Source organism: Lepus europaeus, chromosome 1, assembly GCF_033115175.1.
Source record: "Lepus europaeus isolate LE1 chromosome 1, mLepTim1.pri, whole genome shotgun sequence".
In the NCBI taxonomy this organism is placed as follows: domain Eukaryota; kingdom Metazoa; phylum Chordata; class Mammalia; order Lagomorpha; family Leporidae; genus Lepus; species Lepus europaeus.
Window position 1 is genome coordinate 157,728,975 of NC_084827.1, and position 15,814 is coordinate 157,744,788.

Here is a 15,814-nt window from a genome sequence, read left to right on the forward strand (position 1 = left end):
TTTACCTGCTATGCCGCTGTACCAGCTCCAGAACAACTGATTTGCATCAGCAAGAATACCTGATAAATACATTGCAGGACGTGTGTGTGTGTAGTCATGCACTGCCTAATGAAATTTCAGTCAACACCAGACAGCACGTATGATAGTATTCCCCTGAGATCATGTTGCTTAGTGATGTAGCCATCTTAGTTTGTGTAAGGACACTCTATAATGTTCTCACAATGATGAAATCACCTATTGGTACTTTCTCAGAATGTATCTCTGTTGTTAAATGAAATATGACTGTAAAGGGACTACTCACAGAGATAAATGAAGTACCAACATACAAGAACCATTATGCTGAGCAAAAGACCCAGCTTCCAAAGAGAGCCTATTCTGATACCAAGTATATGAAACTCTAGAATCTTTTAGTATATTAGAAATATTCTTTATTTTGTAACAATGTGGACTTTATATTTAATTCTTTGAACTGTAACAATGTAAGACCTCTATATTTTACCCCATGTAAATTATACTTCAATCGAAAAACAAAAAAATTTTTAAGGCATTTTCACATAAAATAATTTAAAAGACATATCATAACATAATGGTATTATATTGTTATATTGAATTATTTCTTCTATGAGATATCAATTTTTTATTTTTAATATTTTAAGTATAATTTTATTCAAATTTGCTTTCAAAGCTATCTTAGTGTATTTGATGTGAATGATTAATTTTTCAATTGTTTGTAGTTCTTGCCTTTCTGAAAATTGCCACTGAGTTGATTAAAGGAACTGATTTTTTTTTTGAATCTCAGAAAAGAGCAGTGATTATCTTGATAGATATTTGAAAACAGCAAAAGGTGCTAGTAAGAAATGGAAACTATTAAGGATGAATGTGACCAGCGCCGTGGCTCAATAGGCTACTCCTCCGCCTGCGGCACCAGCACACCGGGTTCTAGTCTTGGTTGGGGCGCCGGATCCTGTCCCAGTTGCCCCTCTTCCAGGCCAGCTCTCTGCTGTGGTCCGGGAGTGCAGTGGAGGATGGCCCAAGTGCTTGGGCCCTGCACCCCATGGGAGACCAGGAGAAGCAACTGGCTCCTGGCTTCGGATCAGCGCAGTGCACCGGCCACGGCAGCCTTTGGAGGGTGAACCAACCGCAAAAGGAAGACCTTTCTCTCTTTCTCTCTCTCTCACTTCCACTCTGCCTGCCAAAAAAAAAAAAAAAAAAAAAAAAAAAGGATGAATGTGATCTTTGCCTTATACTTCTGCTCCCTTCCCAGGTTGCAGTGAAGTTGCATACTAAATAATAATTTCTTTGTTTTTTGCTTCTAGTGGGTTGAACTTTCTACAGTTACTCATGGTTATTTCAAAGTGAAAAAAAAAAAAGCTTATATGGTACATGGAAATTACTGATTCAACTCAATGATCCTTTCAGATACAATTGGCCTTTTGTTTTTCATAGGTTGAAGTTGCATTATGCCTCTTATGAACCAACGATACGAGTGTTACATGAGAAACACCACATTTTACTGAAGGAGAAAATGCTGACCTCTTTGGAAAGAGACAGAGCAGTTGGACAGGTAAAGAGACAACCATGGATACTTCAACATGATTTTTAAATCATTTTTTCTAACACAAAGAAATATTAGTTTTGTTGCTGAGATAGCATTTTAAGATATTTTCACATTCAAAACATTTGGAAAAATTTAGAAATTATTTTAAAAGCTGTAAATACGAGTATTAAGTATTTTTTAAAAACATAAATGTATAGGACATTACTAAAGTGTAGTTAGAATAAAAAAATTGTGGTCAAACTTGTATTTAAATGCTAGGCTTTACAACTACAAACACTGGCCTTTGACAAGTTTCTTAAACACGTAATGTTCAGATTTCTCATATATGAAAAGTAGCCGAGGCTGGCACCGCGGCTCAATAGGCTAATCCTCCGCCTTGCGGCGCTGGCACACCGGGTTCTAGTCCCAATCGGGGTACCGGATTCTGTCCCGGTTGTCCCTCTCCAGGCCAGCTCTCTGCTGTGGCCAGGGAGTGCAGTGGAGGATGGTCCAAGTGCTTGGGCCCTGCACCCGCATGGGAGACCAGGACAAGCACCTGGCTCCTGGCTTCGGATCAGCGCAGTGCGCCGGCCGAGGCGGCCATTGGAGGGTGAACCAACTGCAAAAGGAAGACCTTTCTCTCTCTCTCTCTCTCTCTCTCTCTCTCTCTCTCTCACTGTCTGCTCTGCCTGTCAAAGAAAAAAAAAAAAGAAAAAGAAAAAAAGAAAAGTAGCCACAAAGGCCTACATTTGTGAAACATATGAGATAATGAATTAAAACACTCTGCAACCTTCCCCCAAATGAATATTTTTACATATGTTACTGGCTCAATTTTTTCACTTTTGTAATGGATGACACTGTTTTCCATTCTTGTAGTAGCAGAGGCCTAAACACTAGGGCAATGGTGAAGAAATTTGGCATAGAATTCAAGAAAGAGTAAGGAAGGGGCCAGCTCTGTAGCACAGTGTAAAGCTACCACGTGCAATGCTGGTATGTCATACAGGCTGTGTTTCTGGTTCCAGCTGTTCCACTTCTAATCCAGCTCCTTGCTAATGCAGCTGGGAATGCAGTGCAGGGTGGCCCAAGTTCTTCTGCTCCTGCACCCACATGGGAGAACTGGATGAAGCTCTTAGCTCCTGTCTTCGGCCTGGTCCGGCCCTGGTTGTCGTGGGCATTTTGAGGTGGGGGAGGGGGATGTGAACCAGTGGATGGAAGCTCTCTCTCTCTACCCCTCTCCCTCTGTCTCTCTGTAACTCTGATTTTCAAATAAATATATCTTAAAAAAAGAGAAAAAGTAGGTAAAATATTTTATGCCCCTCAAAATGCATGATAGCATTTGAAATATAGAGCTGTAACTATGCTTAACATTTATTGTTTCCTGAGTTTTTAATTTTTGGCTACAAAGTTTGTATGACAATAATATTCTTCCTTGAATAATTTTACTAAGACATACTTTAATCAAGTTTATTTTGTCTTTTGAGTGGCATTCTTCTACTAAAATGGAAACTCACTTTTCTTCATGCCTCTTGTTCTTGAATTTTATTTTGTGTCCTTGAATTGTATTTTAAGTGATATTTAATACACTTGGTTTAATAATAGTTTAAAATTTTATGGCATTATGTGTAAAACCTTCAGAATTTCATTTTTCTAATTTACTCTTTTTCATTTAACCTGTTTCCTCAGCCTCCTAATAAGAGGCGTAACTCTACATGGTTGGGGTTGGGAGCCAGATTTAGATCTGCTCCTATTTCTTATTTGCTGCAAGCCCATCTTATACTTGTGCTGTTATCCTACTTTCTTTAGTCCACCAGGTCCTGATATTACTTATTACACTTCTTCAAAAGGGAAACCTTTATTGACCTGGCATTACAAAAGGGAATCCTGTAATGACCCTGACAATATGTACTTTGGAATCTGTGGCATGTCACTTAGACTGATGTTACTAAGAAAAACCTTAGACCACTTATAATTTTTGGATTTCTCAGTGAGGTTGCTCCTTACTTGTTTAGTGGAAAGAGAAATGGATCAGAAGTGGAGGATGTGAATCCCCATTGTGCTAGAAACTAGCCATGTATTAAACAAGGATAAGTTGCTTATGATTGAGATGTATCTCAAATGAAAATGTTTAAAAAATTAAAATCATCTTCCTAGGAGTCAGGGTTGAATTTTATACATTAGTGTTCAGATGTACAAAGAAACAAAACTTTATTATCTACAACTAATTTCATTTTGTACTTGAACTTCTGCTTGAAGGCAAAATACATAATCACCTGTGTGTAAGACTATTAAGATCTTTCTATGTTAAAACACTGCCTATGGGCTTTTTGACAAGTTATGTGGATATTATATTAACAGATTATTTTGTTAAAAAGTGATTGTCAGTGTTAATTTCCTTCCTTCTAATGTCATCCTCTTCTCAGTTTTCTAGTAGAAACTGTATCCATGTGGCCTGAAGTCTATATGCTATCTTCTGTGTCCGCTTTCCAATGTAGAATGATTGGTGTTGAGGTGCATGGTTCTGGATAGTTCTTTTGAGTGCAGACCTAACACAGCTTGCTAAATTCATGGCTAAATTATAGCACCTGTGAGCATCCCAATGTCATTGTCTCAACCCTAGTCCTTTTCCTGTACCAGTACTTCAACAGTTAACATGTTCATGTACCCCAGTGAGGTAGATTGAAACTTCTCATTTTCCTATACTTTATATATAAGTCATGAACAATTTGAAAGTCAGTTGAAGGTCCATCTATATAGAGATACCTCTGTCACTCAATTTTCAGACACTACCTAGATGTCCTGTGTGTTTACCGCATAGTGTAAAGTATGAAGAAATTTTTAAGAGGTTATTACTTTTCCTAGGCTGTTCTTTTAGAGATTAAGTGTACTACATATTGGAGTAAACCCAACAACAACAAAGAAAGAGGTGGATGCCATATAATCTGCTAAACCCAAGATGCTAAGTGGCTAAAATAATGGTCAGATATCCCTTATTTCTACCTAATCCTAAAAATCAATGAACTATTCTCCAAATTAGGATGGGGAGTATAGAATTAGTACCATCAATTCTCTGGGTGTGTCCTTTGAGAACAAGCCAAGTTTACCACTTAACTAACTGAACTTATTTAGGTATACTTAATAGAAAGAATGATCTATTACCAGCAACTATACCTTTTTTCTCCTATTGGAACATACTTATCAGGTATAGCCTGAGTTGTATAAGTTGTGGATTAGCCTTAAAATTGAACCTATCATCATAAAGACATATACTGAATTTATTAAATATGTGTGCAAGGAAAATATATTAAAATATGTGAAAATTTCCACTATAATTCAAAATAGAGGATTATATATATTTTATGCTTATTTTGCTGTTGGATGTATTTATGCTCTGAGAATTACTTCCAACCAAAATTTTGAGGATGTGAATTAACAGCACTAAAGAAACATCTGATGTTTTGTGTCTGAGTTTCTTGTTATCATTCTTATTATTATAGCTTATCTTAATGAGATTTAACTTAAACTCTTTAAACATGTACTTTCTTAAAAAGATTTATTTTATTCGAAAGAATTATAGAGAGGTAGAATCAGAGTGAGGGAAAGAGGTCTTCCATCCTCTGATTCACTCCCCAAATATCTGCAAATGCCAGAGCTGAGCTGATCCAAGGCCAGGAGCCAGGAGCTTCTTCCAGGTCTCCCATGTGGGTGCAGGGGTCCAAGTACTTGGGCCATCTTCCTCTGCTTTCCCAGGCCATAGCAGCGATCTGGATTGAAAGTGGAGCAGCTGGGACTCAAACCGGTGCCCGTATATGATGCCAGAACTGTAGACCAGGGCTTTAACCCACTGTGCCACAGGGCCTGCACCAAACATGCACTTTTCATAAAGATAAGAAGTTGGAATATTGATGCTACTTAGTTTATAAAAGTGAAAATAAACCCTAAGATGACAAAAACCCTAGAAGAGGTAGTTGCTGTCAAATTCCTTTAGTAATAATGAGCAGTGAAGAACTATTTTAAATTTGACTTAAATAAAATCCCATCATTTTAATTGTTTTCACTTTTACAAAATTATTGAGACTATTGTTTGGTATTCTGAGGGTTCTAAGATCCAAACAAGGTAAATTATAATTTAGCATATATGTGTAGTATATTTTTTCTTTGGTTTATGAGATCCTAATTGAAATCTAAAAACAAAACAAAACAAAACAAACAAACAAACAAAAAAAACCATGAAGGACCCTCAAAGTATTCATGGAGAATGCAATTATATAAAAAATTACTTGTTTCAATTTTTATTTTGCACCAAAATAAACGTCTTTCAATTTGATTTTCCATGAACTTTTTCCAGATCCCTTGGAGAAGTAGCTGAAAGTTGGATGGGACATAGAAGACACAAAATGAGCCAGGAGCACTTGAAGCAACTTGTTGTATTTTAAGAAAGTGCTCAAAAATGAATAGGAAAGAAAAATAAAATATCCAACAGAGCATTTCTTGCTATTAAGGGACAAAGGAACTATAGTGCACACCTAAGGAGATAGATCTTCATCCAGTTTGGTTTAGATGTTGAGACTGATGATGCTATACACACACTAAAAGAGTGTGAAAACGTTTATTACTTTCATAATTGAGTCCTCTGAGGAAGTCAGCACATGCTCCCTGAGTATTTGTGAAATGGCTTGAAAGCAAGATAGAGAGCAATGACTGGAGACAGGCATGAAGTTATTTACTGTAATTCTGGGTGAGAATTCTGTGTGGGGACGAACTCCCTCCAGTACATAAGACGAGAGCCCCCAGGCTTGTTTATCAGCTTGTCTTGATGTGGTGCACAAGAGAAGATGGAAGGGACAAGGTTTAAACACTGTTAAAATAGAGTTAGATTTTCACTGGAGGAATCCGGTGTGAAGGAATTCCCAGTGATCAAACCTGGAAAGATTTAAGCAATAAAATAAATAATGTGGTGTTGGATTATAACTCAAAGTGTAATATAAATATCTCCAGTTCCATAATGGTATAAATAAATGATTGAGTAAATAAATGAGAATAGATTAATGTGCTGTGTAGAAGAATCCCGAAAAAATGTGCATAATTCTTCCCTTAAGCAGGTGGAAATTAACAACTCAGCTGTTAAGTGCTGGGTACGTTTAACTATTTGCTTCCATAGGTACAGTGGAGACAGAGAAGAAAATAACTTTATACTGGAGAAATCTGGCAAATTACCTCAGTCAGGTGATTAAGGTCAACATTGATTTTAAGTTATCCTGGTAGCATGTGCCCATGATGTAATGTGCTAATAAAAGTTCTTCTCTGAACTTTTCTTGCCCAAATCCCACAACTCTAGTCTAACTATGGAAGAAAGATTAAACAAATGCAAATTTAGGGCTATTCTGCCAAGTACTACCTGACCAACAGTCCTCAAAATTGTCAGAGCCACTAAACTCAGAGAAATTCTGAGAAATTGTCCACATCCTGAGGAGGCTAAAGAAATATAAGGTAGTATTCTGGACGGATCCTGAAACATGAAAAGGTTATTATAGACAAAATAATGAAAATCAAAGAAAATATGGACTTGGACTTTAGTTTGTATTAATGTGTCAATATTGGTCTATTACTGTAACAAGTATTTCATCACAGTATGAAGTCAACAGAAGAAGCAGTGTGGGATATTCAGGTGTAGGACACACATAAAGAAGTCTTAGAATTACACTAACAACTATTCTGTGAATATTAAGATACTCTAGGCCGGCGCCGTGGCTCAACAGGCTAATCCTCCGCCTTGCAGCGCCGGCACACCGGGTTCTAGTCCCGGTCAGGGCACCGATCCTGTCCCGGTTGCCCCTCTTCCAGGCCAGCTCTCTGCTGTGGCCAGGGAGTGCAGTGGAGGATGGCCCAAGTGCTTGGGCCCTGCACCCCATGGGAGACCAGGAGAAGCACCTGGCTCCTGCCATCGGAACAGCGCGGTGCGCCGGCCGCAGCGCGCTACCGCGGCGGCCATTGGAGGGTGAACCAACGGCAAAAGGAAGACCTTTCTCTCTGTCTCTCTCTCACTGTCCACTCTGCCTGTCAAAAATTAAAAAAAAAAAAAAAAAAAAAAAAACTATATACAAAAGTTGGTTTCAGTGGAATCATAGACATAAAAAACCTAAAAAAAATATTAAAAAAAAAAGATACTCTAAATAAGAACTTTATTAAATTTTTAAAAATATTTATTTTATTGACATGAAAGGCAGAATTAGAGAGGGAAAGAGATATGTCTTCCATCCATCTCGCCTCAAATGGCTGCATCTGCTAGGGCTGGGTAAGGTCGAAGCCAGCAGCCTGGACTCCACTGCTTTCCTAGACTCATTAGCAAGGAGCTGGATCAGAAGTGGAGCAGTTGAGACTTGAATCCGTGTTCATACGGGATGCCATTGTAGCAAGCAATGACTTAAGCCACTGTGCCATAACACCAGCCCTTAATTTAAAAAATTGTAATCCTGATCTCTAAGAATAGCTATTAATCTGTCATATTAGCACTGATTTATAGATTTCAATTTCTTTTTTTTTTTTTTAATTTTTTGACAGGCAGAGTGGATAGTGAAAGAGAGACAGAGAGAAAGGTCTTCCTTTTTGCCGTTGGTTCACCCTCCAATGGCCGCTGCGGCTGGCGCATCTTGCTGATCCGAAGCCAGGAGCCAGGTGCTTCTCCTGGTCTCCCATGGGGTGCAGGGCCCAAGGACTTGGGCCATCCTCCACTGCCTTCCCGGGCCATAGCATAGAGCTGGCCTGGAAGAGGGGCAAACAGGATAGAATCTGGTGCCCTGACCGGGACTAGAACCCGGTGTGCCGGCGCCTCAAGGCGGAGGATTAGCCTGTTGAGCCATGGCGCCGGCCCAATTTCAATTTCTTATCTGTTGTTTTCTGTTAATAAAGAAATATTGTCATTCAGTGGTAGTAGGTGGTACTTTGTTTTGGTATGATGATATACAGTAAACTCTGAGTTAGCTTTTTAAAGTAGAATTTTAAATTTAAGCCTGTTGTTCTGGAAATATGGGGAAATGGTGTGCCGCAGATCTAACAAGTGTTCTGAATTATAAGGCTTGTTTAATGAAACAGGTTGTATCTGTGGATAGCAACTGATAAGAGTTTTGAAAATAAAAAGACTTTTCATAATTTATTTTTTAAATACTGACTTCATATTCTGTAGATATAAATATAAACATAATAAGCTGTTGTGAAATGATTTTAACAGAGAAAAAAATCTCTCTTGAAGTAGAGAACTAAATAATTATCAAAGTGTATAATGAGTATTCTTTATTTAGGAAGCTATGTTGTGAAATAAATATTTCAGATACTTTTATAGTTACTGAAAAATTGCCTGTATAATTGAATTTTAATTTGGAATTGTGTTATCCTTTTTGTTAACATTCATGTTTGATTTTTAAAATTTATTAGTATTAATCCAGGAGATACTAATATTTTGATATATTGCAAGAAACATTTAATAATTGCATTTTATCAATTTAAAACTGATTTAGAATATAACTCAGTGTCTGAATTTTATTGTTTAGGTTTCTGAACTTCAAGAAACATTGAAGAACATAGATATAGGACATAGTTATCATATTCCTGAAATTAAAGGTAAAAGTAAAATGTCATGGAACTATAACAATATTGATTTGGTGATTTTCAACTTCATAAATTATTAGCTTTCTAAAGATATTTAAAAAGAAATTGGTGTGGTAACTAGTTCACAAATTAAAATGTTAATGAAAATTAATAGGAAATATTGATGTGATACTGTATTGATTAATTTTAGAGAAAAATGAGTCAACCATCTTGATAGGATTTCTATGATGGAGTACCTGGTACCATACTAGGCTTCTCTTCATAAATTATGCCAAAGCTAACCTATATAAATGAAGCAACAATATTTAGCCCTTGGAAAAGAGCGCAAGTCACAGAAGGCAGGTGACAGAAGGAAAATTTATGAGGTGACTTCCACTGTCATTATGGCTTTGTGTCTGAGGAAGTTTCCAAACAGAGAAATGGGTGCCCTGAAGGACATGCCAATCAAGATGAGGTGAAAAGGCAGAAACTATAGAGTGAAAGCAGGTAGATTTCTGAGGAAAGATCAGCAGAGAACAGGGAGCTATAATGAAGAGCAGCCCGTGTATGATGGAGTTGACTGAATCCTTTTGCTGGTAGCTTTGCTGCCCAAGTGCTGATCGTGATTCCAAAAGACACAATCACAAAAGATTCAAATTCCAGATGTTGAAATCCTGAAAGACACAACTCACATACAAGGGGAAAAGGTTATAGAGAGGTGGTATATAGAGGCCAAATTCTGAAGAAGGAAATGACAAGATGAAAACTTGTTAAAAAATTAGTCATTGGCCAGTGTTGGTAATTCCTTCCTGCCAATGAAATTTCAAGAACTCGAATGAATTAAAGGTACCTTTGTCTTCAGAAGCCAAGGAAAATTGCTCAAAAAATAATTGTAAGCATGAAGGGAAAACAAGACAGAGTGGGGTTTACTGTCCCCATATTTCTTGCAGTGAATGTGTGGTCTGTGGATGAGTCTATGTGGTAATGGATTTGTGTGTAACCCAATCCGCATAGTATCGTGGCCCAGTAGATGGGAAAACTTAATAGGGATTGCTCATGTCAATGTATAAAAATCATGGAAGAAACTCTAAAAGAGCAGCTCCACATAGAAAATGCATGTGAAAGTGTTCTCTTTTAGGAGAGCCATGCCATAAAAGAAAAAAAGTACCTGTTTACTGTTTTGCAGAACTAAGTCAAACACAGAGACAAAAATACCACATTTTTCTATCACATGTGGAAATTAGGTACACACATGCATACATGGTAAAAAATTGTGGATGCTATATTATTTGGAATAAAGTTGTTTATAAATGTTATCTGAACTACAATTATACCTATTACATAATTATATACCCTTCTTTCCTCATTTCATGATCTATATATTGCATTCCATGATATGTGATATTAATATATCCACCCCTGATTTCTTTGTGTTTGCATTTCCTTGATTTTTATTTAATTTGCAAGCTTTCCAAATCTTTGGTTTTGGATTTTTTAAAAATATACAGCAACAGTTAGGTTTGCTGTGTGATTCATTCTGAAAATCATTTTATCTTTTTTAAAGAATTTATTTATTTGAGAGTATTAGAAGGGCAGAGAGAGAGAGAGAGAGAGAGAGAGAGAATCTTCCATCTGCTGCTTCACTCCCCAGATATATGTAATGGCCAGGGATAGCCAGGCCAAAACCAGGAGCCTGGAGCTTCATCCAGGTCTCCCATGTGGGTGACAGAGGTGTAGATACTTGGACCATCTTACCCTGCTTTTCCCAGACCATTAGAGGGAGCTGGATGGGAAGTGGAGCAGCCAAGATACAAACTGATACTCATATGCAATGCTGGCATTGCAGGCAATGGCTTCACCTGCAAAGCTGCAATTGTGGCTCCCTCATTTATCTTAAGAGAAAAAAAAAGAGAGAGGGAGTGGGCATTGTGGAGCAGTGGCTTGATGCCCCTTGGAATACCCACATCCCATGTTGGACTTCCTGTTATATATTAATGTTAGTGTCACAAAACACACCGAACACCAGAGTAAGGGAAAGAGTTTATTGGGGAACACCCAACAGAGTGAAGGGGCGGTGAAGGAAAAAGAGAGAAAGAGAGTATAAGAGAGAGAGAGACAGAGGAGAGGAGATAGTGAGGAGAGAAGATAGAGCAGAGAGACGAGCCAAGAGAGGAGCCAAGAGACCAGAGGAGGAGGCTAGAGAGAGCAACCAAGAGAGCTCAGGAGAGAAGAGCCAAGAGAGCACGTTCTCAGGAACAGGCCCTTTTAAAACTTTGCCCGAGGGCGGGCAGGGAAGCAGGAGCAGCGAATCCCATTAGGAGGGGGTGGAGCTTGACCACAGAGGTTGGGCCATGTGGCCACCTGGCTAAAACTGTACCAGCTTCCTAACAGTACCTGGTGTTGAGTCTCCCTACACTTTCTAATACAGCTTCCTACTAATAGACTCCCGGGGAGCAGCAGTTAAAATCTTAATCCCTTACGTACCTGCCACCCATGTAGGTGAGACCTGGATGCAGTTCCTTGGTCCTGGCTTTGGCCTGATTCAGCCTCAGCCATTGCAAGAATTTGAGGAGTGAAAACAAGGGTGGAAGATCTCTGTTCCTCTCTCCCCACTACCTCCCTCACTTCCATGTCCCTCAGTTTTTCCAGTGAATATAAATTTGTCAGAACTTTCAAAAGTTTTCATCTTGTCAATACCTTACCCAGAATTTGACTGTTTACCCCTTCAATATAACCATTTCCCCTCATATGTGGATATTGACTTTCAGGATTTCAGCATTTTAAATTTGAATCTTTTGTAATTTTATTTTTTTTGGAATCACGATCAGCACTTGGGTAGCCCAGCCACCAGCTAAGAATTTATAGTCAACTCCATTACAAACTGGACAACCTAAATTTACAGGTAGTAAATTTCATCAGAAAGATGGAAAAAGCAACACGCAAATTAAAGTTCTAGAATTGAAAAATATAATAACAAAAAAATAGTAACTTTATTGAAGTATCTAATAATTTTATTGAATATACTTCATAACAAATTGAAGATAGCAGAAATGTTTGTGAATTTGAAAAGAGATAAAAAGAAAAAAGTCATCTTGGCCTGGGCATTGTGGTGCTGTGTGTTAAGCTGCTGCCTGCAACACTGGCATCCCATCTGGGCACTGGGTTCGAGTCTTGGCTGCTCCACCTCAGATCCAGCTCCCTGATAACGTGTCTAGGAAGGCAGCAGAAATGGCCCAAGTACTTGGGCCCCTGCTGCCCATATGGGAGACAACGTTAGAATTCAGGCTTCTGGCTTTGGCATGGCCCAGCCGTGGCTGTTGTGGCCATTTGGGGTGTCAACTGACTGATGGAAGATCTCTCTCTGTCTCTCCCTCTCTCTCTTTGTCTTTCAAATAAGTAAATGTTAAAAAATTTAAAAAGTCATCTCTTCCAAAGAGACAAAAAGACTAATGGAAAATATATTTACCCAATTGACATATATAGTTGAAGTCTGATACAGAAAATGGAACATAAAAATATTTAAATAAATAATAGCCTAAAATTTCTCAAACATGATGTAAAATACCAATTTTATAGATCCTAGAAAGCAGCTAAACACAACACAAAGAAGGACACCCCAGAAAACAGTGTACCCAAAATTTTGAATATTTAAGCGAGAAAGTCTTGAGAACAGGTTAACAGAAAAACCTGTTTCATACTGGCAACTAATAATACAAAGTAAGGCTAAGTTATCATAAGAAATAATAGAGACTAGGCCGGCGCCGTGGCTCACTAGGCTAATCCTCCGCCTGCGGTGCTGGCACCCCGGGTTCCAGTCTTGGTCGGGGCGCCGGTTCTGTGCTGGTAGCTCCTCTTCCTGTCCAGCTCTCTGCTGTGGCCCGGGAGTGCAGTGAAGGATGGCCCAAGTCGTTGGGCCCTGCACCTACATGGGAGACCAGGAGAAGCACCTGGCTCCTGGCTTCGGATCGGCATGGTGCTCCAGCCACCGGAGCGGCCATTGGGGGTAAACAAATGGAAAAGGAAGACCTTTCTCTCTGTCTCTCTCTCTCTCTCTCTCACTGTCCACTCTGCCTGTCAAGAAAAAAAAATAATAGAGACTAGAAGCAATGAAATGATATTATTAAAGTGTAGTGAGTTTTTAGTTCAGAACTGTATATCTAATAAAAATATCCTTCTCAGACTAGAGTGAAATCGAGACATTTTATGATAAATAAAAACCAATTATTTTGCATTCTAATTTGTCATACCAGAAATTATAAGGGATTTCATTTGGGCCAAAGGGAAAGTATGCCAAAATTGATCACAGAGAATCAGAAATGTTAAAACAAAACAAAACCTGAAATAATTTTAGGTATTTTGATCATAAATAAATGTTTGATGTTTGAGGAACTAGGAATGCTTACTATGATCGGATATTACACAATCTATAGAGGCACCAAAACATCATGTGGTACCTTATAAATATGTACAATTTTGATACTTCTGTAAATTTATTAAATTATATCTTTTTTAAAAAACAAATTTTGATTTAAAAAGATTAAATTTTCTTAATTTCCTTAAAATAGAATTGTCCAATTAAAATTATTAAGGAAAAATTTGTAAGGCATATAAAAGTAAAAGTGAGAAAATAAAATACATGTTGTGGAAATATTTCATATTTTGAATTTGGTGGTGATTGTGTGAAAGATTATATTTGCCAATGCTCACCAAACTGTATATGTATGTATTTTATTGCATATAAATTATACTTCATTAACGTTTGTCCTAGAGTGAGAAGTATCATTATGCTGTTGTTTTTTTTTTTTTTTCAAAGATTTATTCATTCATTTGAAAAGCAGAGACACTGAAAGAGAAGAAGAGAGGTCTTCCATCTATGGGTTCACTCCACTAATTGCTGTGCAATTGCCGGGACTGAGCTGGACTGAAGCCAGGAGTTTCTTCTCCCATGTGGGTACCAGGGCTCAAGTACTCAGGCCATCCTTCTCTGCCTTCCCAGGGACATCAGCAGGCAGCTGGATCAGAAGTGGAGCAGCTGGTTCTTCAACCATAGCCCACGTGGGATGCCAGCACTGCAGGTGGAGGCTTAACCTTCTATGCCACAGTGCCAGCACCCATCATTATGCTCTTCAAACTGTATATATATAGAGACCGACGTTGTGGCCTAGCCGGTTGAGCTGCTTCTTGTAACATCGGCATCCCGTATGAACCCTGGTTCAAATCCTGGGTTCTCCATTTCTGATCCAGCTTCCTGCTAATGCATCTGGGAGGGCAGTGGAAGATGTCCCAAGTGTTAGTAACCCCTGCCACCCACATGGGAGACCCAAATAAAGCTCCTGGCTTTGGCCTGGCCCCGTCTCAGCCATTTTGGCAATTTGGGGAAGTGAACCAGTAGATAAAAGATCTCTCTGTCTCTGTAACTCTTTCAAATAGAATAAAGACATCTTTTAAAAAAACTGTATATATGAAATACATAAAATTTATTAACTTTATTAAAATTAAAATCAAAAAATCTTAAAAAGGTGAGAAAAATTTTAAAATATAGAAAGATTGCAAAATGATGAATTTCCTTAGTAATGATGATATTGTATCATTTCAAGATGACTATTCATTGTGTTCTCTGATAAAGGTTTAACAGCATTCATGGGGCAAGTGTTGCCTCAGCAGGTTAAGCTGCTGCTTGAGATAATTACATCCCATAGAAGATTCTTGATATTTCTGCCTCCACTACCCATTCCGGTCTCCTGCTAAAGCACACAGGGGAGCAGTGGTAATAGCTCAAGTACTTGTGTCCCTGCCACCTACATGGGAGTCCTGGATGGAGTTTCAGGTTCCTGATACTGACTTGGCCCAGGCTTAGTGGTTGTGGGCATTTGGGGATAAAAGGATAAAAGAATAAAAGGTTTATCTCTCTCTGTCTCAGTTCTCTACCAACCACCCTCCCCCTTGCTCTGCCTTTCAAAAAAGTAGCATTCTCATTTTAATTTTTTTTCCTATTCCTTCACTTGATACTTTCTTGACTCAGATAGCAAGAAAGTGGAGGTGGTAGACTTGGATATGACTACATCCATAGGCAAGATGTCTTGTTTATAGATAACTTATGCAATTATCTCCTGGTATTTGGTCTATGTTATAAAAGAATGCATTACATAGACTGACTCTCTTGAGGGATGACTTCATTTTCTTTTATGTTCATGGCAAAATTGTGCAGAAGATAGGAATTTCCTATTACTACTTGTCCGCACACATGTATAACCTCCATCACCATCAATATCCCCAGAGCAATATATTTGTTACAATTGATGAGACTACTTTATCATCCATGTCCATCATTTACATTAATGTTCACCAGACATTGTGCATTCCATGGGCTTTGACAAATTTCCATTGACATGTAACTAACGTTATAGTATCACACAGAGTAATTTCACTGCTCTGTGCTCTGTTCGTCTTCCCTTCTCATTATTTTTCTAATGTTAAAAAAGTATCAGTTATATTCAGGGTTGCCTAAAGAGACTATGTGCAAAGGTGTTTATGTAGTCCTATTTATAGTAAAACAACAGTGTATACAATCTTAACTTTTAATGTCAAGTGAATCTTTAAATAAGATATATTTGGTATGCAATAATATGAAGTGTCTAAAATTCATGTATAAGAAGTTTTTATTTTATAATGTTTTTATAATAAGGAATAAAATAT

The 15,814-nt window shown here is 38.0% G+C and overlaps 1 protein-coding gene across 1 annotated transcript in view; it reads left to right on the forward strand.

Moving 5' to 3' along the window:
* SPAG16 (sperm associated antigen 16) overlaps window positions 1–15,814 on the forward strand; it is a 1,194,746-nt gene that overhangs the window by 56,727 nt on the left and 1,122,205 nt on the right. The window contains exons 7-8 of the mRNA XM_062201827.1: window positions 1,447–1,564; window positions 9,082–9,151. Coding sequence (XP_062057811.1) covers window positions 1,447–1,564; window positions 9,082–9,151 — 188 coding nt within the window. The remainder of the gene's footprint in view (window positions 1–1,446; window positions 1,565–9,081; window positions 9,152–15,814) is intronic.